Below are 24705 nucleotides of genomic sequence, written 5' to 3' on the forward strand. Positions count from 1 at the left end.
GCAAGAGAATGTCGCGGGAAGCCAGGACGTGCACAGGCGGGGCGAGGGGGTTGAAACCGAGGGGCGTCAGGCCCGGCTCCCGCGGCGAGGCGGCCGCCAGGTGGCACCAAGGGCCCGGGGCCTGGGCGCCTCCCGCGGGCGGCGCGGCGGGGCGGGGCGGGGCAGGAAGGGGTTAAGGAGCTGGCTGAGCCGCCGCCGCCGCGGCTCTTCGGGGAAACCCGGCGCGGGGCGCGGAGGAGGGAGCGGCCGCGGGCTGCGGGGCCCGGCCAATCGGGCGGCGGGCCCGGCGCGCGCGGAGCAGGCAACATGGAGGGAGGCGCGGCGCCCGGCCGCCCGTGACGCGCCGCTGTCCGGCCCGCTGGTCAGCGAGCCCGAGCCGCCCGCGGCCCCGCGGCGCGGAGATGAGCAGGTCCGTGGCGCTGCTGCTCTGCTTGCTGGGCTGCCACGTCTGGAAGGCGGTCACCAAGACGCTGCGGGAGCCCGGCGCCGGAGCTCAAGGTCGGTGGGCGGCGGCGGGTCCGGGGGCTTTGTGTCGCGCAGGGCCTGGCGCAGAGGCGGCGGCGGGAGGGTTCGGGGCTGCATTGTAGTGGCAGCGGTCCCCGCAGCCAGAGCCGTGCCGGAGTCGCGCCGCACCGCCGGGCCTGCAGTCCCGGCGCAGCGCTCCCGAGGGGGCGGCGCCGCCCGGGGACGCGGGGCCCGCCGGGCAGATGCTCCCCGGGGGCTGGGGCGGGCGGGGGTGCGGGTGGCACCAGCTGTTGTTGCTGCTGCTGCTGGTGGCTCGTCTGGATGCAACCGAACGTCCTTTCCTTTATGCGGTGATAGGGACACGCGGCTCCATCGCCTTCTCCGTGGAAGAAGGCGGCCCAGGGCTCGTCACCGCCGCTCCCCATTCCCGACTAGGGGCTTGGGTCCTAGAATCCCAGCTCAGAGGCTGCGCTCGGCCCTTTTGTTGTGGCGGGCAGGGGGTGGCCGCCGCTCCGGGGTGCCCCCTGCGCCCCAGGACCCGGAGGTCTGCAGCTGCTGCCTTCCACCAGCCTGCCGCAGTTGGGAAAGTTTCGGGGTTTTCTCCCTATCTGATGTCTTTCCCAGACCTTTAGGGATTTGCTCAGCGGCCTAGAAATCATCGAAGAGGAGAAAAATATTGGAACTGGGAGGCCCTAATCACTTAAAAAAAAAATCATATCCCTTTCTGTATGTCTCCAGCTCTTGCCTTTTGTCTAATCTTTGGCCTCTGCAAATCTGCTTTCCAGCCATAGGAGTAATGTGGTCGCCTCTGAGAATGGCTACAAGACTGTCTTTTGTTTTTTACATATAAATTTATCTGGGGGGAAACCCCGGAGCTTCCTTGGCATGTTTTAGTGGGGATAAAATCGAGTGCTTCTCTATTGCTGGCCTTTAGAAAAGGAGATTGAGGCCCTCGGATCAGCATCTGCATCGCGGCTCCTTTGGGCCTCTCAAGTCTCCAAAAGGTTCTTCCCTATGGCCATGAGACCCCCAAGATCGCTGGGGTGTGTGGCCTGCAAAGTTGGACCTGCACACTGAAGGAGGAGGAGGACTCCAAACCAGCGTTCTCTTGCTGGGACCCTGCCTTATTCTTTTTCTTCATGCTAACCCTTTCCTGGTGCCAGGACCAGAGAAGCCTGGACCTAACACTGTGACAGGGAGGGGAGGCTCTCTCCACAATCTGGGTTTAGTTTCTTACCTACATGTTGAATTAAAGGTTTTTGTATCCATCACTTGACTGTTCACTTGCTGGCATCTCTCAAATGCATTGCTCTTCTAGAGTTATGGTAGAAAATGACCATTATGATATGTGTATAAATTTAGCAATACATTATGGAAAGGGGGACATTGACAGGGTACAAAAAGGACCCATATGTCTTTCATGTAGGAAATGAATGCTTATGACATTAGATCATCAGTGTTGAATCGTAGCCTCTTTCATTTATACCCTACTGCTCTTTTGAATCAGCTATTTTAGTGAATATGATATTTTTGCCTCAATGAAGCCATTATTTTAAAGAGCAGGTTGGATTTTTGTCATCGGAAATAGTAATATATGGAAATATTGTTTGTGCACTTATAAAATTGAGAAATATGTGGCTCCAATTTCTTTTTTAAAAAGTCACCAAAAAACCTACTAGATTTTAGGTCTAAGATCATGCTTTACTGAATCCTTGCTGCTAAACCCTCAGAAATGGAAGATTCTGTGAAGTGGAGAGGAAAACAGTCAACCTGTGAGAATTTGCCTTGGCCGAATATCTTAGTATATGGTATGGCTTCAGTGGGATTCAGATGTTTTGGAATGTTCTTCCCCTTGGATTACTTCATTGACTTGTTAGTTAGAGTAAAGGTAAATTTTTTAAGGTGTTGAGCCCAAGAGCTATATCAGAAGTCAGGATCTCACCATCCATCTGAATTTGGGACTAGTCATTATTCAGGGAATGGACAATTTCTCTTTTGACACATATGGTTGCTTTCAACCCACTGAGTTCTTCAAAGCATCTTGATATTTATCACTGTGTTTTTCCCCCAGTGCTGGGAATTGAATCCAGGGCCTTGCCAGTGCTAGGCAAGTACTCTACCACTGAGTCATTTTCCCAGCCCATCACTCTCTTCTAATAGTTTTAAAATGCATGTCTTCTCTGTTCCCTTGGATCTTGGACACAGTGAAGACAGGTGTTACATTTGATTTCACTGCATTTTTCACAGAAGGTTGCTGATTGTTTTGCTCATAGTTGGGGCTCAGGTAGTGCTGAATGGATGAAAGGTTGGAGATGCTAATGTGTATACCAGAGTGCAACCTGAGATTATCATAGTTAGCATGCATTTTAAGAAGGAAAGTTCAATGTATTTTCTCCAAAACCTAATTTGTAAGACTTGTTTTTGTATTGTAGAAACAAACTTGAATTAGATTTAGAACAGGCGTTACACACACTTTGTAAACCAACAGGGTTTAGAAATCACATAAGTCAAACTACTTAAAGATCTCAAATGTATAGAAACCATACACTCTAGTATTCCAACTAGATTCTTGGGACTAAATGATACCTTCTTTATTAAGTGAAAATTATAACATCTGGAGAAACCAACATCTGCCAAATTTCTCGGCATTACTTTGCTGTTTATATATTCAAGATAAAATTCAAGTTTTGGCTTTAGATTCTCTTACTGTAGCTGCTTTGAGTCAACAAAGCTATTCCAATGCAGTGGTTAGTGGCCATGTGATTAATATCATTAATATGAAGAATATGATTGGGTGTTTTTATTAAGTGGCTAGACGAGTTGCTCTGAAGTGTTTACAGTGTCTTTTGTGGAAATTTTACAAAAAGTGTTATTCAAAAGTATTGACTAACTTTGACTTTCAGTATGTCTTACAAAGCTGCACAGAGAGAGCTTGATAGAGAGGGGCCTCCTTGAAGAGCAGTAAGCTGTGTAGATGTACTCTATAGGGATATGTTTTTGAAGCCCAACACTATTTACTTGCCAAAAGAAAGGTCAGTACTAGGTGAAAGACTTCATGCTCAGACTTCTATTTTTCCATCTTTATTTTGTTGCTATTATCTAGTTTGCAATAACGTGTAAACTTTTTGTTCCTACAGAAAAGCTACAGTCTGTCATAACATTTGAGTGAATGATTGGCTACCACTCTTTTCTCCAAGAGCTCTATTCTTTGCCAAACTCAAACTTCAATTATTAGACCACTGTGATCAGTTGAAAGACTGAAGCCATGAATGGAGGGCTTTTAGAAGGTCCAGCCAACAAGCGTGACTTAGGCTGACATTATATTAAGAGCAAAGAACATGACTTTTTCTTTTTTCCTTGTGGTGCTAGAGATGGAACTCAGGGTCTCTTGCATGCTAGAAAAGCATTCTCCCACTGAGCTTCATGCCCAGCCCAAGAGCATACCATCTAAACAAAAAACTTGCATCTTGGGAACCTGGAGAAGTTAGACTGACAGAGGCCACTGGCGCATCATTGAAAGCCAGATGTGACAACTCTATGCAGAAACAACTGCAACAACTAGGGGATTTCTGACAAAGTCTTGGAAATGACTTTATGGTTTGTTTGTTTGTTTGTTTGTGTTGAGACATGGTCTTACAATGTTGCCTAGGCTGACTTCACACTCCTGGGCTCAAGTAATCCTCCTGCCTCAACCTTCTGAGTAGCTGAAACTATAGGTGTGGGCTACTGTGCCCAGTTAATAAATTATATTTGTAATCCTACTTGTTCTGTAATACTTTGTAATTTATAGGCTACTAGCTTAAAATCCTAACCAAAGGTAGAAAAATCCTGAGTGAATTTCTTTTTCTTTCCTTTCTTTTCTTTTTTTTTTCAGTACCAGGGATCCAAACTAGGGGCGTTTACTGAGCCACATCCACAGCTCTTTTTATGTTTTATTTTGAGACAGGGTCTCACTAAGATGCTTAGGTCCTTGCTAAATTGCTGAGGCTGGCTTTGAACTTTCAATCCTCCTGCCTCAGCATCCTGAGCTGCTGGGATTACAGGTGTATACTACTGCCCAGCTATGGAGTGAATTTCTAAACTAATAGCTGTCAAATGGCTTTCTGAGTTTTAATCAGCTCTTCTTTTTAATACTGATATGTCTGTAAATCTCTATAAATCAAACTCTAACAACTTTATCATTGTTGGCAAATACTAAGTAATTTTAGTAAGTACTAATTTACTAGTTTTAATAAAAAGCACATGGAATTCAGTTGGGCATCACACATGTATATTGGAAGGAAAACTTAGATAAACATTTCAGAGATTTAGATGAAAGGATTTGTGATGACAACCAGCTCATGTACTTTTTGTGAAACATGTTTAGTGGAAATTTTTATACACACACACACACAGTTTGATCAAGTTATAGAGAAATATTGTAAACAAATCATTTTCACTTGATTTTTACCAACTACTTCATGACTTGAACACCACAATTCTTATTAAATTATTTTGTTCCAGCAAATGTGGAACTGAATATATTTTTTTTTAAATCAAGCTTTAAGTAGATCAGTTAAGTGTATGAAATAACTGTTTTTAAAAGAAATTCTACACTCTGACCCAATTCATGCCCTCTATTAAGAAACGCCTAATATTTTGAAACCCAAATTTGCAAATAGGCAAAATTTAAGGCAACTACCACTTTAGAAAGGGATTTCTAATAAGTTCTTTTAAAAAAGCAGTTTGGCCAACATGTTTTGAATGACTCCATCTTTCTGTGATCAAGTATTGGCCAGCTCCTCTTCCTCCTCGATTCAAGTCAGTCTGCCAACAATTGCTTTTTTTCTTTCATTTACCCCTCACAAAATATATGAACCCTTAAAGATTACAGTAATTAGACCTTTCCATGTGGGGAGCTCCACCTTTGCCATCTCTTGCCTTTAGCTGGTATCTCTTTTATTTCTTTATATATACTCATAGACACTTAATTCAAAGTGCCAGGTTTACCTTAAACTTCTCATCCTGCACCCTTCTCTAGCCCAGCATATTTTCTTAATTGGACTCAAAATCTGGCTATCCCCTTAAATCCTGTCTCTGCCTTGCAGTCCATACAATCTATAATCTTACAAGTGCATTTACATAGCTTATTTTAGTGCCAACAGGATCTTGCAGACCAGGTCTGTTTTCCTTGTTTCAAAGATGAAGAAGCCAGCCAAGAGAAGTACATTGACCTAAGATAATGTACTGCCCAGGCACACAGAACCTGTGATAGGTAGAATAATGGCACCAAAGATGTCAATGTCCTAATCCCCACAACCTTTTTTTTTTTTTTTTTTATGGGAAGGGGGTGGGTACTGGGGATTGAACTCAAGGGCACTTGACTACTGAGCCACATCCCCAGACCTAGTTTATATATATATTTTTTTTAATTCAGAGACAGGATCTCACTGTATTTATTGCTTAATGCCTCACCTTTGCTGAGGCTGGCTTTGAACTCGAAATCCTCCTGTCTCAGCCTCCTGAGCCTCTGGGATTGCAGGTGTGGGCCACGGACCCGGCCCCATAACCTTTGAATATGTTACTTTACATGGTATAAGAGACTTTGCAGATATGATTCTGTTAAAGATGATGAGATGGGATGATTTCTTGTCAGGAGTGGTGAATAAATCATTGCTTTGAACTGCAAAGTCCTAGGCAATAGACACCCACTTTGGGAATTTCTGGTGCAAGGGTACCAAGAAAACTGCCCACTCTGAACTACTTGTGTGGGTGGATCCAGTAGAATCAGGGATCTTTATAAAAGGAAGGCAGAGGGGTTAGAATCAGAGGAGATGTGATGATGGAAGCAGAGGGTCAGAGTTAGAGATAAAGGATGTTACACCACCAGCTTTGAAGATGGAGGAAAGGTCCATGAGCCACCTTTAGAAGCTGGAACAGGCCAGGAAACAGGTTCTCCCCTGAATCCTCCAGAAAGCATAGTTTTGTGAACATTTTGAGATTAGCCCAGTGAAACTGATTCGGAACTTCTGATCTCCAGAATTGGAAGATAATAAAGTCAGATTGTTTTAAGCCACTAAAATTTTGGTAATATATTATTGTAGCAATTGGAAACTATATAGACCCAAACGCCTAACTACTATAAAAAGAGATAACAACTGTACTGCCTGGACTACTTTTTGGAATCAAGCTGCTAAAGATAACATTTGAAAAAAATGCATGGGGTTGTTGCATCTGTTTAGCAAAATTCTGCCAAACTGGAGCCATGACATGAATCCTTGGGGAGCACCTCAAGGGATTACCAAAATAAGTATTTTTCATTCAAACGCGATCAGAGGGCTGCAATGTTTCTTTTCATAAGCAAGGTACATCAACTTGGCCATGTTCCTTCTAGAGTTTGGATTCACTTCTGCAGAGAGAAGTTGGTTGACTTTTGAACCCCCTGTCAAAAGATATTTTTAGAAAGCTTGCTTGCTTGGAAGCTTTGCTCGAATTTTTGTTGAAATATAACTCTTGTTAGCAAAACGAGTTAGAAGAAAGTGGTGATCAGATGTCACCACAAGCTTGTGAATTGTTAGGGGAAGCCCTGCCCTGCCCCCCCCCTCAACTTGAGTAGTCTCCCAGTTGTCTCAGAGGCTCAGAACACACCCAGTATTTATTCACTTCTCTTAGGCAACTGGGCCCCTCTAGCTCCAGGGCAGGCACCATTTAAACAATTGAAGGAGCCCCATGCTGGCAAGGGAAGGTGCAGTGTGTGAACCAAGGATAAGTCTCAACCCTGAGCCTGTTAGGGAACACAGGAAAAGAACAATCACTTGGTTTTTTCATTAAGAACAAAAGAATTAAGTTGAGTGTAGACAAGTGAGGGAGACAGGCTGACCCTGGGGCAGGTCCCCAAACAGCAGCTGAAGAGGTCCCTGGGGAATCAGTAGAGAGTGTGGAATTCCAGCCTGTGTCCCTGGGAAGGAGAAGGATAGGGACCTGGCTTGACATGAGTTTCCCACAAAGAAATAAAGTCAAGAATGGAGAGAAGCTAGAACCTTCTTTACTTTGGGGCTTTGGCAAAAAGGTAAGTCAGTGGAGAAGGGAATCACCTGGTAGCTGAGGTCCTCACATGTTGGAGTAGCATACATACCCCACCTACCCCAACCCTCATTCATGTCGACCTGAGCCCTTGTCTGCCTGAGTCTGTTCTTTTGACCCAGACTCTTTTTCACATTCTCTCTTTCCAAACACCCTTTTATCTAGTTTTCTTTCTTGCAGAGAAATGTTTGAGTAGTTCTCATTTACCTAGAGTATAAAGCATGAATTTGTAAGTCTAGCCTTTCCAGCTTCTCTTGGTCTTCCTCAAGCATGTGACTTCTCCCACCTTTACCTCCTGTTCTTCACTAGTTTAAATTATCTTCTCTGGTAGGATCCTCTTACCATTCTTGTACATCCTCACTTCCCTTCACCTACAGCCTTTTTCTGCCCTTAAGATCAGGTTCCCAATAGCATCTGCCCTATGAAGACAGAGTGCCAAACTACTTATTAAGCCAAAAAGAGGTGGCACATGATCAGGGGGAGGGGGTAGTATATTTTTGTGTAAGCTCATTTCAGAGTTTTTACCCTCTTACGTTTTATAGTCCAAGTAGAAAAATAAAAGAATACACTAACGTTCTTTTTATGTAATTACGCAAGATGAAACCTACCAAAGCTTGGGTGGCTGAAAGCTGCTATTGCCTGTCAGTAGTGTTTATTTTTAGGCATTTCAAGGACTCACCCACAGTAAATACCAGGATGTTTTATTAAGGAGAGTATATATGTGCAGCATGTCCGCCTGTGTTCCTAAAAGTGGTTAGATAGAAGAAGTCCTCTTGGTGACTGGATGTTCAAGCCACTGCAGCATAAATAGGGCAGTCCTGTGCTACAATGATTTCCAATTTCAGTTGGTGCCCAGAATAATAATTATGGAGACAATTAGGTTAAGCTCTCTCATATTGTATAATCTGTTTGGAAAGATAAGATTATCAAATGTAAATTTAATATATTCATCAAGTGTTTCGAACCCTTACTTTTACAGAAAATGTAAAAAGATATACTCAAATGTGAGAACTCCAAGATATTTTGGAATAGTGAGAAGTAGCAAATAGCACAGGAAAAGATGGCTTAGGACCAGATACTTTGCAAATGAGTACTGAGTATATGGAAGATTGTTTCATTTTATTATTTTGCTGGTCTTATTTTAAGCTGTACTGCAAAGGAATAGAGAAGTTTAATGAGGAAACACATAACTATTTCCAAGTCAAATAAACATTTTTATTTGTTTACACACACACACACACACACACACACACACACACACACAAGATTTAAGTAGTGATTGAATTTGAAGTGGGGGAAGGATTTCTAATTTTGACATGGCTGAATGAAAGACACTGAACGTTTTTATTAAAACTATCCTAAGTCTATAAGGTGATTCATACTGATAGACTTCTGATTTCAAAAATAGCAGTAGTTGCCCAGTCTCAATGGATGAGGGTCACTCTCTGCCACTTTATGCTGACAGTATTAGAGTGGCTCCTTTGCACCACTTAAGTCTCTCCTCTCAGAGAGGAAGGCCAAAATAGAATGTTTTCTAATGGAAATTTGTCTTAACAGAGAAGTAAAACCATGTATATTGGGTCTTAATATTTTATTATTAAATAACATTTATTATTTCGTTGTTGATTAATAGTTATCATTCACTTTTAATGATATTCTGTTAGTAATTTGGATGAGGACTTGGTCAAGCCATGGATCATGCTTTCTTATGAAATAAAGTTAAGAAGGAGTTTGCAAAATTTAGATCCAAATAAAAAAGCTTCTGTGGGCAGTAACTCTGGCAGAAACAAAATTTCAGAATGGGACAGATTAACATTTCTTTTTTAATCAATGGGAAAAAGAGTTAGATCCTTTAGGTGACCAAAAGTTTCAAGGAAGGGCTGTTTTGACTTGATTACTCCAGCTTCCAGGGCGATCTTGGGTTGTCCTGATGAAGACATGGCTCTAGAAAGTTCATTAGGACATGATCCTACTGTGTTATGAGCTGTCCTGGCCGTCCTTGTAGGATTGTCATTGGTCCTAGGGAGCAGTTTTGAGATTGCTGTTGACACTGCTGGACACATCCGATGAGAACATGTTTATCCTTACCACATTGTAATCCACTTGTGACTTTTGGTGAGGCGGGGTTGGATTGGCAGGCCTCTGTGCACAGAACCCTTCACCAGTGACCTCACTGTCCTTGGTCATCACAGGCTCAGCTCCAGAATAGCTGAACTGAGTTCAGTGGGTGGAGAAGTCCAGGGATTTTTTTTTTTTTTTTTTTTTTTAAGGATAGCAGCTAAATGGGTAGTTTCAAAGTCTTGTTCATGAAACATGGACCAGTCCCAGAGAATATTTCGCTTTGAAGGAAAGAAGAATCAGGGAGACATGTAGGGAGCTTGAGATATTTTCAGGGCCCATACATTAGTTTTCTATTGAGGCCTTAACAAACTACCTCACATTTAGTGGTCCAGAACACCCATTATCATGGGATAGTTTTCATGGGACAGAAGCTGGGCACAGCATAGCTCAGAGTCTCTGCTGGGAGCTTCACAGGGCCAAAATCAAAGCTTCTGCTGGGCTTTGTTCTTTTCAGAGGCTCTGGGGAAGAATCTGCTTCCAAACTCATCCAAGTTGTCCACATCCAGTTACTTGCAGATGCAGGGCTGGGGTCCCTGTTGCTCTGCTGTCTGTCAGCCAGGAGCCTTTTTTAGTTCCACAAAGCCACCTACAGTCTGTCACCTTGTGGCTTCTGTCGCAAGCCAGCAGCAGCACATTTCATCCTCCCTGTGTCAGGTGGCTCTGGTTTGTTCATCTGCTCTGCCTCTGACCACAGCCAGAGAAAGTCCTTCACCTTTAAGAGCTCATGTGGTTAGATTGGACCTGCGGGATGATCCAGAGTAATCTCCCTATCTCCTGAAGCACTTCACTTTAATTACCGCTGTAGTCCCTTTTGCCATTTGACAGAATCCATTTCCCGAGACAAGGTACACAAGGTGTGCACATTCTGCTGCCACAGGCCTAGTGTAGAGGATGGGTCATGAATCTCCAGTGGACAGAGGCACCTGCCACTGGAGGTGTCGAGGAGGTGGAAGACTGCTCAGCATGTTCTCTCGGGAATTCTGGAAAAGAGTTCTGGGCAAGTGACTTCTTGCACCTTTTGCCCCTAGACTTTAGAAACCTGGCATGGGCACACAGAAGAAAAACACAAGGCAGTTTATGCAATATCAAAAGCTATTGTAAAGTACTGTATTCAAAGCCGAGTTTTGTATTTTGATTCTGAGAACTGAGGAGTAAATTTATTTAGATAATAAATATTTAAGTAGGATTTATTAAATATGTATTACGTGTTATTTAAATAATATTTAATAAATATTTATAATACCTCAGTTGCACTTAACATTACATCAGCGTAATAGAGACAAGGACTCTCCTGGACATGGAAAAAATAACAGTAGCAATTAGCTAATGTGATGGGTGCTTATCACTACACAGAGTAACTCGACAGATTATCTTATTTAATCTTCACATCAATCCTTTGAACTATAAATGTCATTCTGATTTTATAGAAGAAGAAGGTGGGGTTCAGAGAAGGTACATCCCTTTCACAAAGTCACACAGTAATGGGCATAATCCACTGTGTTACAGGAGGCCACCTAGCCTTTACCCTCAGACTATGTCATTTTATGAGTTTGAGGATAAAATTATAATTTCACAGTTTTTTTCTATTTATTGATTTATTTATTGTGGTCCTAGGGATGGTACCCAGGGCTTCACACATGGTATGCAAATGCTGTACCACTGAGCTACATCCCCAGCCCCAATTTCACATAATTTTAATCATCGTGGTATTCTACCAATATAAAATGGGGCTCTTAATTGTCCTGGTAATTTTTTAAAATTTTGATTTGTTATGTATGACAACAGAATGCATTACGGTTTGTATTACACATATAGAGCACAATTTTTCATATCTCTGGTTGTATACAACGTAGAGTCACATCCTTCATGTCTTCTTATACGTACTTAGGGTAACGATGGTCATCCCATTCCACTACCTTTCCTACCCTTATGCCCCTTCCCTTTCTCTCCTTCCCCTTTGTCCTGGTAATTTTTAAGAAGAAAGGCAAAAAAAAATACCCCCTTATGTGGTCCTTATTTACCATTGATCCACGGAGAGTGACCTTGAACAGTTATTTGCTGAGCATCTCTTAAGAGCCAAGTTTGGAACTTGGTGCTTTGTGGCATCCAGATTTGTAGAAGAGTTCATACAAAGAACTCTCAAGGGCTCTTAAGGGATGTTCAATAGAGCAGTGTGGGATTAGGGCTATACCCAGCCAGGGTTCCGGGCATCAATTGGCTTGGGTGCAAAGTCCAGTAGTGTTAGAGAATCCTGGTCCGTGTTTGAGCTCACCATTGGCAAGTTGGAGGTTGAAAAGGATATGGTCCTGTGCAGAGCAGTCACTCAGGGATGACTGTTTGGGATTTATGAGATGCCTTTTTCTCTTTTGGCACAAGGGGAGGAGTTTATTTGCTCCAAAGTAAAATAAAATAAAATACCAGTATTTATTTAGTATTTGAACTTATTGTAAAAAATTAATCTTTTTCTCTATTTAAGAAAACTTCCCTGGTTTATTTTTGCTTATACAATAATCCAAAAATTAATTTAAAAAATGATTGTTTTATGTGAATATAAGCATTATCCCCAACTTATGAAAATGTCATAAAAGAAAAAAATTTTGCAGGGAGGGGCTAGGGTTGTGGCTCGGAGGTAGAGTGCTCGCCTACCATGTGTGAGGCACTGGGTTTGATCCTCAGTACCATATAAAAAAATAAAATAAAATAAAGATATTGTGTCCACCTATAGCTAAAAAATAAATGTTAAAACAAATTTTTTTACAGGGAATACCCTCCACACCACTTAGATTCTGCAATCAACATTTTACTATACTTGCTTTATTACTTATCTATTCATGTATTCATTCCTTGTACCCATCTATTAATCATCTTACTTTTTGATATATTTTAAAGTATATCTCAGCCAAATACTTCAGAATGTATATCATTAATAAATGTTCAATATTTATTTTTCTCTTAGAAAAACTTCTAGACGAGGAAATACAATAATTATAAGTGTTAGCATATACATTCACCTGTGCAACCCAAACCCTTGTCAAGATATAGAATATTACCACCACTTATTCTCTATCCCAGCAAATCTTTGCCCCTTTTCTTTAGGGTCAACTTCAGTTCTGTCTACCATAGTTTGTTGGTTTGTTTGTTTCTAGAACATGATATAAATGCAATCAAGACAGTATGTACTCTGGTGTGTTTTATTCACCATAACATTTGTTGAGGTCCACCCATGTTGTGGCTTATGTCAGAACAGTAGTGTGTTTCTTTTTATTGCTTAATAGTTTTCTGTCATGTGGATACTCCAGTTGTCTACTGATGAACACTAAGGTTGGTTTTAGTTTTGGCTGTGAAAATTTTATACAATTCCTTTGTGCACATATTTTTCATTTCTCTGGAGAAGATACTTTGGAGTAGAATTTCTGGCAAATAGGGCGGGTGAATGTTCAGTTTCATAAGAAACTGAGAACATTTTACAAATTGTTTATATCTTTCTGTATTCCCATCAAAAAATGTGCATGATTTTCACTTCCTCTACCTTCTTATCAGTATTTGGCATTGTCTTTTTAATTTTGGCCATTTTTGAGGACAGCTATTTATATATTTATACATATATTTTTTTTGTCAAAAATATATAGTACATGCATTTTACTTTCCACATATAAGTGACTGGAGTTTCTCAAAATTATTGAAGCATTTTTAGGAAACAAAATTGAAGTTTCTCTGCTCTGTTTATGTTTATTCTCAACAATATTTTAATGCAAACTTTTTCTTTGCTATTTTATTGGCCCCGTCACAGTTTCGAATTATCTCAGTGGCTATCCTGCCTGATCATGCAGAACCACTTCATCACATACTTACTGGTAGCTGCTGTGGATTCATGATCAGATGCAGCCTGACAGGTGAGGGGACCCCCAACTGCCCAGTATGGGGTTCCCTCTGACTTGGCCACATGTTTTAGTCACCTGCTCAGTAGGCACACCCTGGGGCTGTCTGTGTCCCAGAAGGGGCTTTATGAAGACAGTGCCCAGTGTTGATACCATTAATTGAGTCACCATGTCACCAGGTTAAAGCTTGGTGAGACCCTGGCCTTTCAGAGGGAAGCTCATGTCATGTGCAGATTTGGTGGAGCTGAGCTGCTTTAGCCATTGGAAGTTTGAGATTGAGGGAGAAGTGGGTGTTGGTTCCTGTCTTGCAGTTCTATTTCTTCCTCCTGTGACCTTTCCTAACTTTTCTATTTCAGAGCCATCTACTCCATTTAAATTGTTTCCATTTAGAGAATGGTCCTGTGCAGGGGCAGTTCCCCTGTGGTATACACTGCAGCCCTTTTAGTAGAAATATTTTCACCAAGCCCTTTGTCTTTGGACTCTACATAGGCATATGGAATTTGTGGTATAAATAGCCCTTCTGTTGTTTATATTAAAATAGAGATTTTTAAAAAAAAAATGATTTTTTTTTCAATTTTAGGGCATTTCCTTGCTTTGATGCTCATGAGCTATGTTGCTCAGTCTCATTCCTCCTTGTGGAGCTCTATATTAGGAGTTTAATGTGTCAGAAATACTCTAGATATTGCTGATTGATCTATCATTGTTAGTATTTTTCACATTTAAGGTGTGGTTATTCACAATTGTGAAAACAACAGTTTTAAATAAATCCAAGTCTGTTATTCCCAATATTAAATACAAAAGGGCCATATCTGCTCTTTAAGGATGGCATGAAAGAAATCACTTGTGTTAAATAGCATTTGATTTTTAAAATATTACCATCTAATCAGAGGTTGGAGGTGATGGGATTTGCGATGCCTCCTTTAGAACAAGGTCTTTCACTCTTCGCTGGGCGGGTCAAGCTCCTCTCTTTGTTACCTACCATCTGCTCTACATGTTTTTGCATGTGTGATAAGGCATATGGTTGAGGGATAGAAAAGTCAATGCATGCAACTGGTGAGCGTGGAGGACACGGTGTCTGCAGTCTGGCCAAGTTTGCAGCCCATCTGCCAGAGCACAGAGAGCCCTTTTAAAAAGCGACTTTGCTCTCCAGGCCCTGTGTGGAGAGCCCCTCTGTCCGTATTTTGTCCAAATGTTGCAAATATGGCTGCAGAAAATTAAGTCTCTCCTCCCCAGATGATTTTGATGGCCACCGTAGTTTTATGTATATATTTTCTTTCTTTTACCAAAAATGTAAAGACTACATAGCGAAATTAAGCTCAGAAATCTTTGTTCATTCGCCTCTTGGCAGAGCAAACTGTTTGAGGGGCTTTTTAATGCCCACTTTATATTTTCTTTAGAATTGATTCTTCTGCCAGAACTTAGATTTTTAGTTGGATTTAAAATTGATAAAAAAAAAAAAACTCTCATTGTGTACTTTCTCCACTATTTTTTTGAAACTGTTTTCTTCACTGTCTTGAACCTCATTTGCCTTTTAAATTAAAAAAAAAATCATTGCCGATACCATTACAGTTTTTTCATTGTCTTCATTGAAATCTAGATGTCACATATAAATATTAAACCACAGGCATTCTAAATCAGTATGTGTTAAAGTATTTTATAAATGCAAAGTAAACAGGAGAAAGGAGTTCCTAGGTTTTGGACAAGGACTATTATTTATGAGCATGTGTTAGAGAAAAATGTTATTAATTGGGTGGGACTTCTCTCTACTCATATCTTTTCATTTCCAAACTGAGACTCTTAGAGTCCACAGGAGAAAGTCTTGAATTAAATACTTCTCAACTTTATCCTTTTGCTGACTGCTGCATGGCTGATGAGCCCTCTTTTCACCCATCCATTGGTCTGCTGAACAAAGAATCTACACTTTTCTTATTTTTCACCACTGAAATGTTGATATCATTATTATAAATGTGCATAGTCCTTGAGAGATTTTCAAATGCTTTCAGATCCATTATCTGTTTGGCTTTTCATAATCCTGAGAGGTATTCAGGAGAGATATTATTCCTTTTTATTTATTTTTTTTTCTGGAATGAGCTGAGATTCTGCATTTTATTTTATGTCATTAGTTTATTTAAAAACATATCTGACATGCTATAGGAGTGGAGTAGTTTGACCTATTTTCCAAAGAGATTGACCTCTTAAAACATAGCTGGAGGGCTGGGGATATGGCTCAGTGGTGGAGTGCTTGCCTAGCATGTACGAGGCCTTGGGTTTGATCCCCAGCACTACAAAATTAAAACATAGCTGGTTATTGTAGCCACAATCTGTGCCCTTTGGGAAGGTGAGGCTGGCAAATCACAAGTTATAGGCCATCCTGGGAAATTTAGTGAGATCCTATCTTTAAAAATTGAAGAGAACTGGGTATGTAGCTCAGTGATAAAGTACCCTGGGGTTCAATCCCCAGTACCAAAAAAAAAAAAGGAACAGAAAATCCAGATTGAAAGTACACAGTTGTAGTGACACATACCTGTAATCCCAGTGACTTGGGAGGCTGAGACGGGAGGATTGTAAATTCAAGGCCATCCTCAGCAATTTAGTGAGACCCTGTCTCAAAATTAAAAAAAAAAAAAAAATAGAAAGGGCAGGGGATGTGGCTCAGTATAAAGCGCCCCTGGGTTCAATCTTTGGTGCCTGCCACACATACAAAAAAAAAAAAAGAACACAGTCATCATAATTAGGAACCAACATTTGTTTCCCTGGGATTCCTGCATTGGCCTCCTGAACTAGGGGCTGTGAACTCCCCAATGCTGTGTCCCATCATGGTGCTGTAGAAAGCCCTAGGGAAGATAGAGATTGACAGCAGGAAAAAGGATCACACAAAGTGCTCGCTTTGCACAACCTTGCTGCCCTGCATGCTGAGACTGCATTTTAGCAAGTTCCCAGGAGGTGCTGGTTTAAGGGTTCGACTTTGAGTACTGGGTGTCTGTGCTCAATAAATTCTGCCCTGAATGCACTTGTGATTCTCTACTTCAGAGTTGAAAAATCAAGAGGCATCCAGTAGAAATTATCTCAGAATTTTGGTCTTTCCCCAGGCTTGCAATTATGGATTGTGATCCTCTCCTGGAGTACTGGGTGGCGGCGGCAGGGAGGCCAGCTCCCATTGGCAGGGTTGTCATGTTGTTGCCACATGTAAAGCCAGCTGTGCTGTTGGTGTTGTGAGCATATGTAAGGTGTGCAGGGCTAAGCTCTCATGTTCAGTAGGGTGGGTGCATTTTGGCTTTCCATATTTTCAATCAAGCGTAGGTTCACTAGGGTGCCTGCATTCTGTGAAACATCTATATCAAATACAGGGCCTGGTAGAAATCTGGGGGGTCTGAAGGGATCAGACTGGTGGGCAAGATGGAGGTGGAGGAGGTGGGACTTGCCAGTTCTTACTGAGGTAGCTGAGCAGAGATTTGCATCTGGGTTCCAGGTTGCAGGCTCTGAGGCCCTTCCTGAAGGTAAGCTAAAGGTGTGAGGGCTGAAGCAGAGAGGCTGAAGGAGCTGCCGTCAGCTGCACTGGGACTCAGGCAGAGAGGGCAATGCTGCTGTGGCCCTGCCTCGGTCTCATGGGCGTGGGCTGTGGAGACGCTGCCCAGACACTGTTGTCCAAGAGTGAATTCAAACATGGAAACCCAGTTCCGATTCTTCCTCCTTGTCAATAGTATCACAATTGATCCTTAATGGTCTCCCTAGAGGAAGGAGCACTCTGGCCTGTACACTGCTTCCATTCGATCTCAGAATCTCAAAGAGTGCTCTCCAAGCTGCACGTCTGCTACCCTTGACTCCTCATCTTCCAGGTGTGCTGCCAGATATCCATATTCTGGCTCCCACAGCAGCAGGTTCTTCAGCTGGCCTGCTCCTCTCTACCACCCAGCGCCCGCGGTGCCAGTCAGCTTCTCATCTCCAAGCCTGATGTGCCTATTATTCCTTTTTATAGATGAAAAGCAGTGTGATTGACAGGCCTGTGGCGTACGTGGAGGTGGTAGGCCCACACTCCTCTTCCTTTCTCCCCTTGGCTCATCTCTGTTGGTGGCCTAAGCACCCACACTGTTTCCATCTTGATTTCTGTGCAAAGACTTTCTGCTTGGAGCTACCCAGTTTCCTGGGAGCAGTCCCTGCAGCTTACCAAGCGTAGCTTACATGTTCACAGTGAAGCACTGGTGGTTACTTGGTATGGTATCAGCACTGGGCATGTGATGAACTAAGACCTAGTCCCTGCTTTTCAGGAACTAAAGCTCCCGTTGGGGTAGCAAAGATTAACATGGTCGGGGGCAAGAAGGGAGAAGGAGCCAAGTACTGTAGGTAGAAGCAAGACAGATGGTAGCAGAGCAGAGAAGAAGGACCAGGGCAGGCAAGGAGGGCTGCATAGGGAAGCTGCTTTCAAGCTGGGGGTGAAGGCAAAGAATGAATCATATAGAGAAAAGGGGATAAAAGCACTCTCTCCATCCAAGGGCCACTCTGCATTCATTTGTGTGAACTGCAGCTCTTAGGGGGGACAGTAGTCATGCTATTCACAACCAAGATGCCTAAATTCATAAAGTATTTGAAAAAAGATTTTTATAAGTTTGTTTGATTTGCAAAACTATCAATTGCTGGGCTGTGGCTTAGCAGTAGAGCACTCGCCTAGCACATGCGAGGCCCTGGGTTCGAGCTTCAGCACCAAATAAATAAATAAATAAAGTATTGTGGCCAACTACAACTAAAAAGTAAATATTAAAAATAAACTATCAATTGCTGAACTTGGTGTCAACTCAGGTCTCACACCATGAGGGCATAATGAGTAGTGAGTGTCATTCTAAGGCCGTGAATTAATTGCTGAGATCTATCTTTCTCTCTCAAAGCACTGTAAGTCCTTTTTCCCGTTTATTCTCCTTGGTCGATTAATCTTCAACCAGATATTCCAACATCAAAGGGTCTGGCCTTCCCAGCACAGCTCTCCCCAGCCCCAGCCTCCTTCGCTAATCTCATGCAATTTATTTAGAATGCAATTAGTTGTCTTTGTGACTGATCTCTTTTACTTTCTTTCCTCATTCTTGTTCTTGCCTTTTCAGTTAAGTCGGCTGAAAAGCATCCACATCACAGTAAGCAAAAGGGTACAGAAAGTTCAACCCATTTAAAGTAAATTTCAGCAAAGGCCATTTAAAGTAAATTTCAGCAAAGGAAGAAAGAGACTGTGAAAATTGTTGAATGAAGCCACTCGTGCCTGGGTCTTAGTTTATATTAGGGTTATCGAATGAGCAGTGTTTATCTTTCCAAGGTGAGGAAGTTGATGTTCAGTACCTTAGTGGGAGCGATTTAGTTCTCAGTTGAAAAGGCACCTCCAGTGTCCTAGTGGAACCCACCCAAGAGGAGATACCTCAGTGTGGCGAGTGGGCTCTCACAATCAGGATTAATTAGAGGTTTCTTTAATTTTCTTGCCTTGGCAGGAATTGAAAGGAAAGTAGCAGAGGGAACCTATATTTCAATGCTACTCATTTATTCACTTATTCACAGATATTTATTGAAGCCCTCCACTTATTTATCAGGCATTATAAAATAGACTAATGATCCCTGCCTTTTGAATTTACAATTTATTGCATGCATCAACCATTCAGTTAGCAGGATTGCTGTTCCAGATGAAAAAAAAAAAAGTGTGCCTAGACTGGTTATAGAAAAAAAAAAAAAAAAAAGTGTGCCTAGACTGGTTTATACTGAGCCTAGACCTGTCTAGAGGTGTATGACCATGGGCATGCAATTTTGTCCTGAGCTTTACACTGCACCTTCCTGTGTGGTTCTAATTACTTGTCACTTTTCTTGATAATGGTATAAGCGACTTCCTACTTTGCTGTGAAAACGCAGGTTTGCTAACAAGTCACTTAACGACTGTCATGAGAAAAGTAGAAATGTCACATACTCATATCTAACTGAATGTGAAAAATATTTTCCTTCCCCACCCCGTTATGTAAATTATTCAAAGCTGACCTAATTTGAGATGGTAGCATGAAGCCAAATTACTTTCAAAGGATAAAGAAAAGGGAAATAGCTCTGTTACTTTAGGAAAAAGTAAATAAAATAAAACAAATGTTATAAGATGAAATGTATTATGATGAAAGTAGTAGCAGATAACTTCCTGCAGCTCCTGGCCGGTTGTCCCCAGGTTGCCTCTGAGTAAGGGATAACAGTGCAGACCCTTGATAACTGCTCTTGTAACCACTGCTTCTCAAACTTCCTTGTGCATGGTGATCATCCAGGGATCCCGTTAAATGCAGGTTTGGATTCAGCTGGTGTGTTGTGGCCCCTGAGACGCTGCACCTCTTAACAAGCTCCCAAATGAATCATGATGGGGCTCCTCTGTGGACCAGGCTTTGAATAGCGAGGCTCTGCCTTACACGGCAGATCCTGAAGTGTAGAGATCCACAGACCCGTGGGACCCAGAACCCGCCTGTAGAATGTGACTCCCTTCATGTACCCTGTTTTGCGTTTGCCACTCCTTTGGCCTTAGACTTTTAACTCCTCTGATTTTAGAAAGCCACCTAGGAAATTTCTTTCTCCCTTCATTCAAAGCCTTGCTGCAAGGGAGGGAGATGATTGAGACCATTAAAGGGGTTTGGTGGAACACAAAGACTTATTAGAAGGGATTCTACATCTTTTTTTTCTAGGTAAGCATTCACGCAGTGACTTCATTCATACAATAAAAATATTATTATGTACATAATGAAAACACTCTGTAATAGTGATCTGAGTTGTGAACTTTGGTTTGATGACTTTTATTCTGCTTTTAGGCTACCTCCAGTCCTTTGGCCTATATTCCCTGTCCAGTGAAAGCTATTTTAAGGAGGAAGAGAAATATCGATACTGTCCTGGTTCTAGTCTGTGCTTAGTATTGAACCCCCCTTTTTCTTTTTAAATGGAGTGTGACTGTTATTAACTGCAAAGCTTGCACATTTTTATGTGTTTGTGTTAGTGTGATTTCAGTATTAGGCAAATGGATCTTGAGTAAGTCATTTAATGTGTGGTCTTGGGAGCCCCTTTAAAGAAGTGACAGTTGGCTGTTGTTACTCAGAGATGCAGAGTCCTTGATTTTCTTCCTTTCCCTCCCTTCCTCTCCCCCTACCCCACACCCACCTCTCTCTCTATCTCTCTCTCTCTCTCTTTCTCTCTCTCTCTCTTAAAGTAATAATGAAGAGCTAGATCTTTGAGCAGATTTAGTAAAAAGACTTGGGTTTTGGATCACACCCAGGTAACAGTGAAGCAGGCTCTGGCCATTGCCTCTGGCTGCTCAAGTCTTCTCTGTCCCTGCTTGATGTCTTCTTTGTCCCTATATAGAAGGTGGCTCAGGCACTGCTGAGGCAGCAGAATTCCCCAGTGACCTTTTAGTAATTTATCTCCTGGAGACTCTTAGCTGCCTGCAGAATCCCATAGGGCTGTAGAGAAGCCTTTAAAACAATCATCCGTGTGAGCACTTGTCTTTCTAGTTCACAGAGCTTTTATTTTTGGTTTGTGTTTTTGAATGAATTAAGTGAACTTGAGACCTGTAGTGCTGGGTGGCAGGAAACGCTCAGAGAGCAGGCATTCCCAGTAGGCTGCAGACCTCCAGGTCTGCCCTTGCTCCAGGGCATCTGGGTCCCATGAACTGGTAGAAGGGAAAGAAGCTGAGAAAAGGCACCCCGAGTGCTTGCTCCTGGCTTTCCAACTTTGATTCAGCAACTCTTCAGTCACTGTCACCCTGCCTATGACTCCATCTCTTCTTTTCATACAGACCTTGAGGCCTCTCTCACCCCAAAAACACACCTGTGAAACAGCCCCCTTGACCAGTAGCACCTCAACTATATTCCTTTGATTCCATTACCAGAAAAACTACTGTCTTCAGGCAGCCTCCCCACTGCTCACCCCCAGGTTTGTGCCTTGCCTCTCTGCCGTTTGTTCCCTGCACTCACCTTCTGCCAAATCTAGTAGCCTCGGTCTGCTGTCCTTCCCTTAAGCATTTTGTCCTGGCTTTTCTCCTCCTGCCAGAGCTGCCCCTTTCTTAGTTTCTTTGGGCCCTTCTCTTTCTCAGCTTCTCCTTTAGAAGAGGAGGTGGCCCAAGGGTCTGTCCCTGGCCTCCCAGAGCATCCTCTTTCCACTAGGGTTTCAGTTCCCAGCTGCCATCTGGATGGACTTCCACATCTGTCCCTGGTATGACCCTCGTGGCCACAAGCCTATGCTGTCACTGTTCCTTGGATGTCTCCCTGTGTGGCTCCAGTACTGTCTCTGGGCCCTGCTGCTCTTCCTGCCTGGAGCGCTTTGCTTGACTAAGTCAGGTTCGCTCTTAAGCATTAGGAGCCACCCTTTGGGGAAACCATCCCTGGTCCTCTTACCCCGGGTCTCTGTGTTTGCTGTTTAGTCAACAAATATTTATTGATGCTCAGTGTTCCAGTCCTGTTCTAGGTGCTGAGGGTATAGCAGAAAACCTGATGGGACACTACCCGCCCTACACTGCAGTTGTCTATGCACATCTGGATGCCTCCGGCTCCCCAGGGCCACAGCTGCCTCTCACCCATGTGGTCCTCAGCATGGTTTGCTTGAAAGCAGATCCAGTCTGGCCCATTTTCTTCCTCTCTCCCTTTTCTGTGTGTATCTTCTCCCTACCTCCCATAGGAACAAAAATCAGGAAATAGAACTTGATAATTACAAGATTGAACCCATCAAATTTCATCATCAGTTCTGTTTTCTACATAGCGTTTGTTTAAGTGTTTGGTGTGCAAGCATGATGCAAGGTGTGGGTTGAATGCTTCCTTTGTTCCATAGATGCTCAAGCTGGGGCCGGCAACAAAAGTTTCCTTTCTGCTCTGTTCAGGGCTGGAGAACATAGTTCTTGGAGAAAGTCACTGTTGAGAGAGAGTTTTCTGTTTATTCTTAGATAGTCCCTATGCCTGTGACTATCAGAGAACTTCATTGGGTAACAAGCACAGGATTTGCAGATGTTTTTAATTTTATAATATTATCATCCCTTTCTTCTGAAACAGAGTACCAAAGTCTCCAAAAACACAAGGCCACAAAACTAGTCAATTTATTTTGGGGCTTACTATGGGCAAGGTTGCCAAATAAAATATAAACTACCCAGTTAAATCTGCATTGCTGATAACCTGTGAATTAATTATTCTATTTTATTTTATTTTTTGGTGCTGAGGATTGAACCTGGGACTTCCCACATGCTAAGTATATATTTGCTGCCACCAGTGTACATTCCCAGCCCAAATCAGTTTTCAGTGTAAGTATATCCTTAATATTGCTCAAGATTATTTTTATCACACTGAAAATTGAGTTGTCATTTTTCTGAAATTCCAAGGTCACAGGGTATTCTGCATTTTATTCCCTAAATCTGGCAACTTTTATTACTGGCAGGAGACAGTCACCCAACTTTGCCAACTTGTCCCAAAACTGGAGGAACAGTGAGCAGCTTCCCTCTTTCATTGCCCCTCCTTAGTGAAAGTTGGACTCTGTATTGTGACAAAGTTGCTCAGTGTGAAGGATGAAAACACAAATGGCAACCCAGGGTTGCATCTCTGGAGTTTCTTGCTTGTTATAGAAATGGAAGCTTTCAGATGTGTAAATATATCCAGTTTAATTCAGCCATCATTTGTGGAGTTTTCCCTTTGTTAGGCAGGGTGAGGGAAACAGTGCCCACCTTCAAGACACCCCCAGTCTTTGGACCTTAGCTGGGGAGTGTCCTAAAGCAACACCCTGGGGACCTGCCTGAGATCCTGAGTCCCTTGGCCTGGGGCGGGGCCTGCACAGAAGAGGTCATTTTTTCAAAGTTTTTCCAGTGATTATTTCTCCAGGGTGAAAACATGCCAATTTTCAGCACTGTCCAATGTCTCACCCTCTGAGTGCCGGTGTGGAATATGAATAGTAAATGGCTGGACTTTTGCTCATAAGTTAAGCATGGGCAGATTAAATCCCAGATTCCAGGTTCTTTTAGTAGTGACCCAAATGGTCAGAAACCCGTGTGTGCGCTGTCACATGTTTGAAATCATTGTTGAGTGTGGCTGGAGAGGGTCAGACGCAGCCTGCTAGAGCGCCTGAAATTCATGCTAAAATGGTGTGGAAACGACAGTCGTACGTTTCTTTGTCAGTCGTCCTTGCTGCTGTGCAGTTTGCTGGGGTAATTTTAGCCATGTTAACCGAGGACAGTGAAAACGATGAGTGTGAAACTGAACGTAGTTAAGTGTCCTTGGATGCAGCCTATTGCAGTGACACCCTTAACTAAACAAGTGCTAGCACCAGGCTGCTAATTAGACCTTCTTCTGTGGGGGGTGCCACTAATTAGGTTAACAAATCTATCCTGTTGCTAAAAGTCCTGAAGCAGCTGCCAGGAGGTGTGGCCTACAGATGGCAGAGGGTTTGTAACCCCCAAGTTAATTGGTCTCCAGGTGTCCCTAAAGACCTCCTGCATCCCAGTGCTGGTTAAAGACACAGATTCCTAGATATTACCTCCTAGCTAGCAGATCAGGATATCTGGAATCAGTTATGACCCTGGGATTCCATGTGTGGGACCAAAAGCTTGGTCTAAGCAGCATTTTGGCAGCAGCAAACGCTGTATTGATACTGTGTTTTCTCCCAGTGGGACAGGGATAGAGGCTGGCCCTAACAGATGAGCATGCAGGCTTCCCTTTGTGTGGAGCAATGGGGATCCAGCCTCTTTAACTTTGTTCAGGGTTCCTTTCCTCTGCAATAGGCCTGGGGAATGTCATGGGCTTCTTCAGAAGTCCCAGGTTCCTCTGCAGGGTTATCTCCAGCCCTGTGCACTAGCTGATGATAACTTCGCATATCTGGTCTGAGTGAGGTGTTGGAATGAATGGTTAGTGGAATGATCTCTTTTCCCTCTTTGATATATTCTTCCTATTGTTTTGAAGGAAGATTTATTTTATTTTTTACCTTGAGTAGTCTTCTATATTAAACTGATAAGTACAGAGGGTCCCAACTTCTAGTTATTCAACATATGATTTTCCAGTTTTTATGATGGTGCAGAAGCTCTCTACAGTCAGTAAGAATTTTACTTCAAATTATGCATCTTGACCTTTCCTCAGACTAGCGATATGCAGTAGGACACTCTTGCAGTACCTGACTATAGACTGATACGTACTGAACATGGTTAAGGTGGACTGGGCTGAGAGATGAT

General features: G+C 42.6%; 1 protein-coding gene across 2 annotated transcripts in view; it reads left to right on the forward strand.

Annotated features, from left to right (window-relative positions):
• The first annotated feature begins 215 nt into the window (after positions 1-215).
• The window catches only part of Fam171a1 (family with sequence similarity 171 member A1), a 115786-nt gene continuing 91296 nt past the window's right edge, over positions 216-24705 (forward strand). For both annotated transcript variants that reach the window (XM_027928645.2, XM_071599869.1), the window contains exon 1: positions 216-498. In XM_027928645.2, coding sequence (XP_027784446.2) covers positions 402-498 — 97 coding nt within the window. In that variant the 5' untranslated portion in view covers positions 216-401. The remainder of the gene's footprint in view (positions 499-24705) is intronic.

Source organism: Marmota flaviventris, chromosome 12 (genome assembly GCF_047511675.1).
Source record: "Marmota flaviventris isolate mMarFla1 chromosome 12, mMarFla1.hap1, whole genome shotgun sequence".
Taxonomy (NCBI): domain Eukaryota; kingdom Metazoa; phylum Chordata; class Mammalia; order Rodentia; family Sciuridae; genus Marmota; species Marmota flaviventris.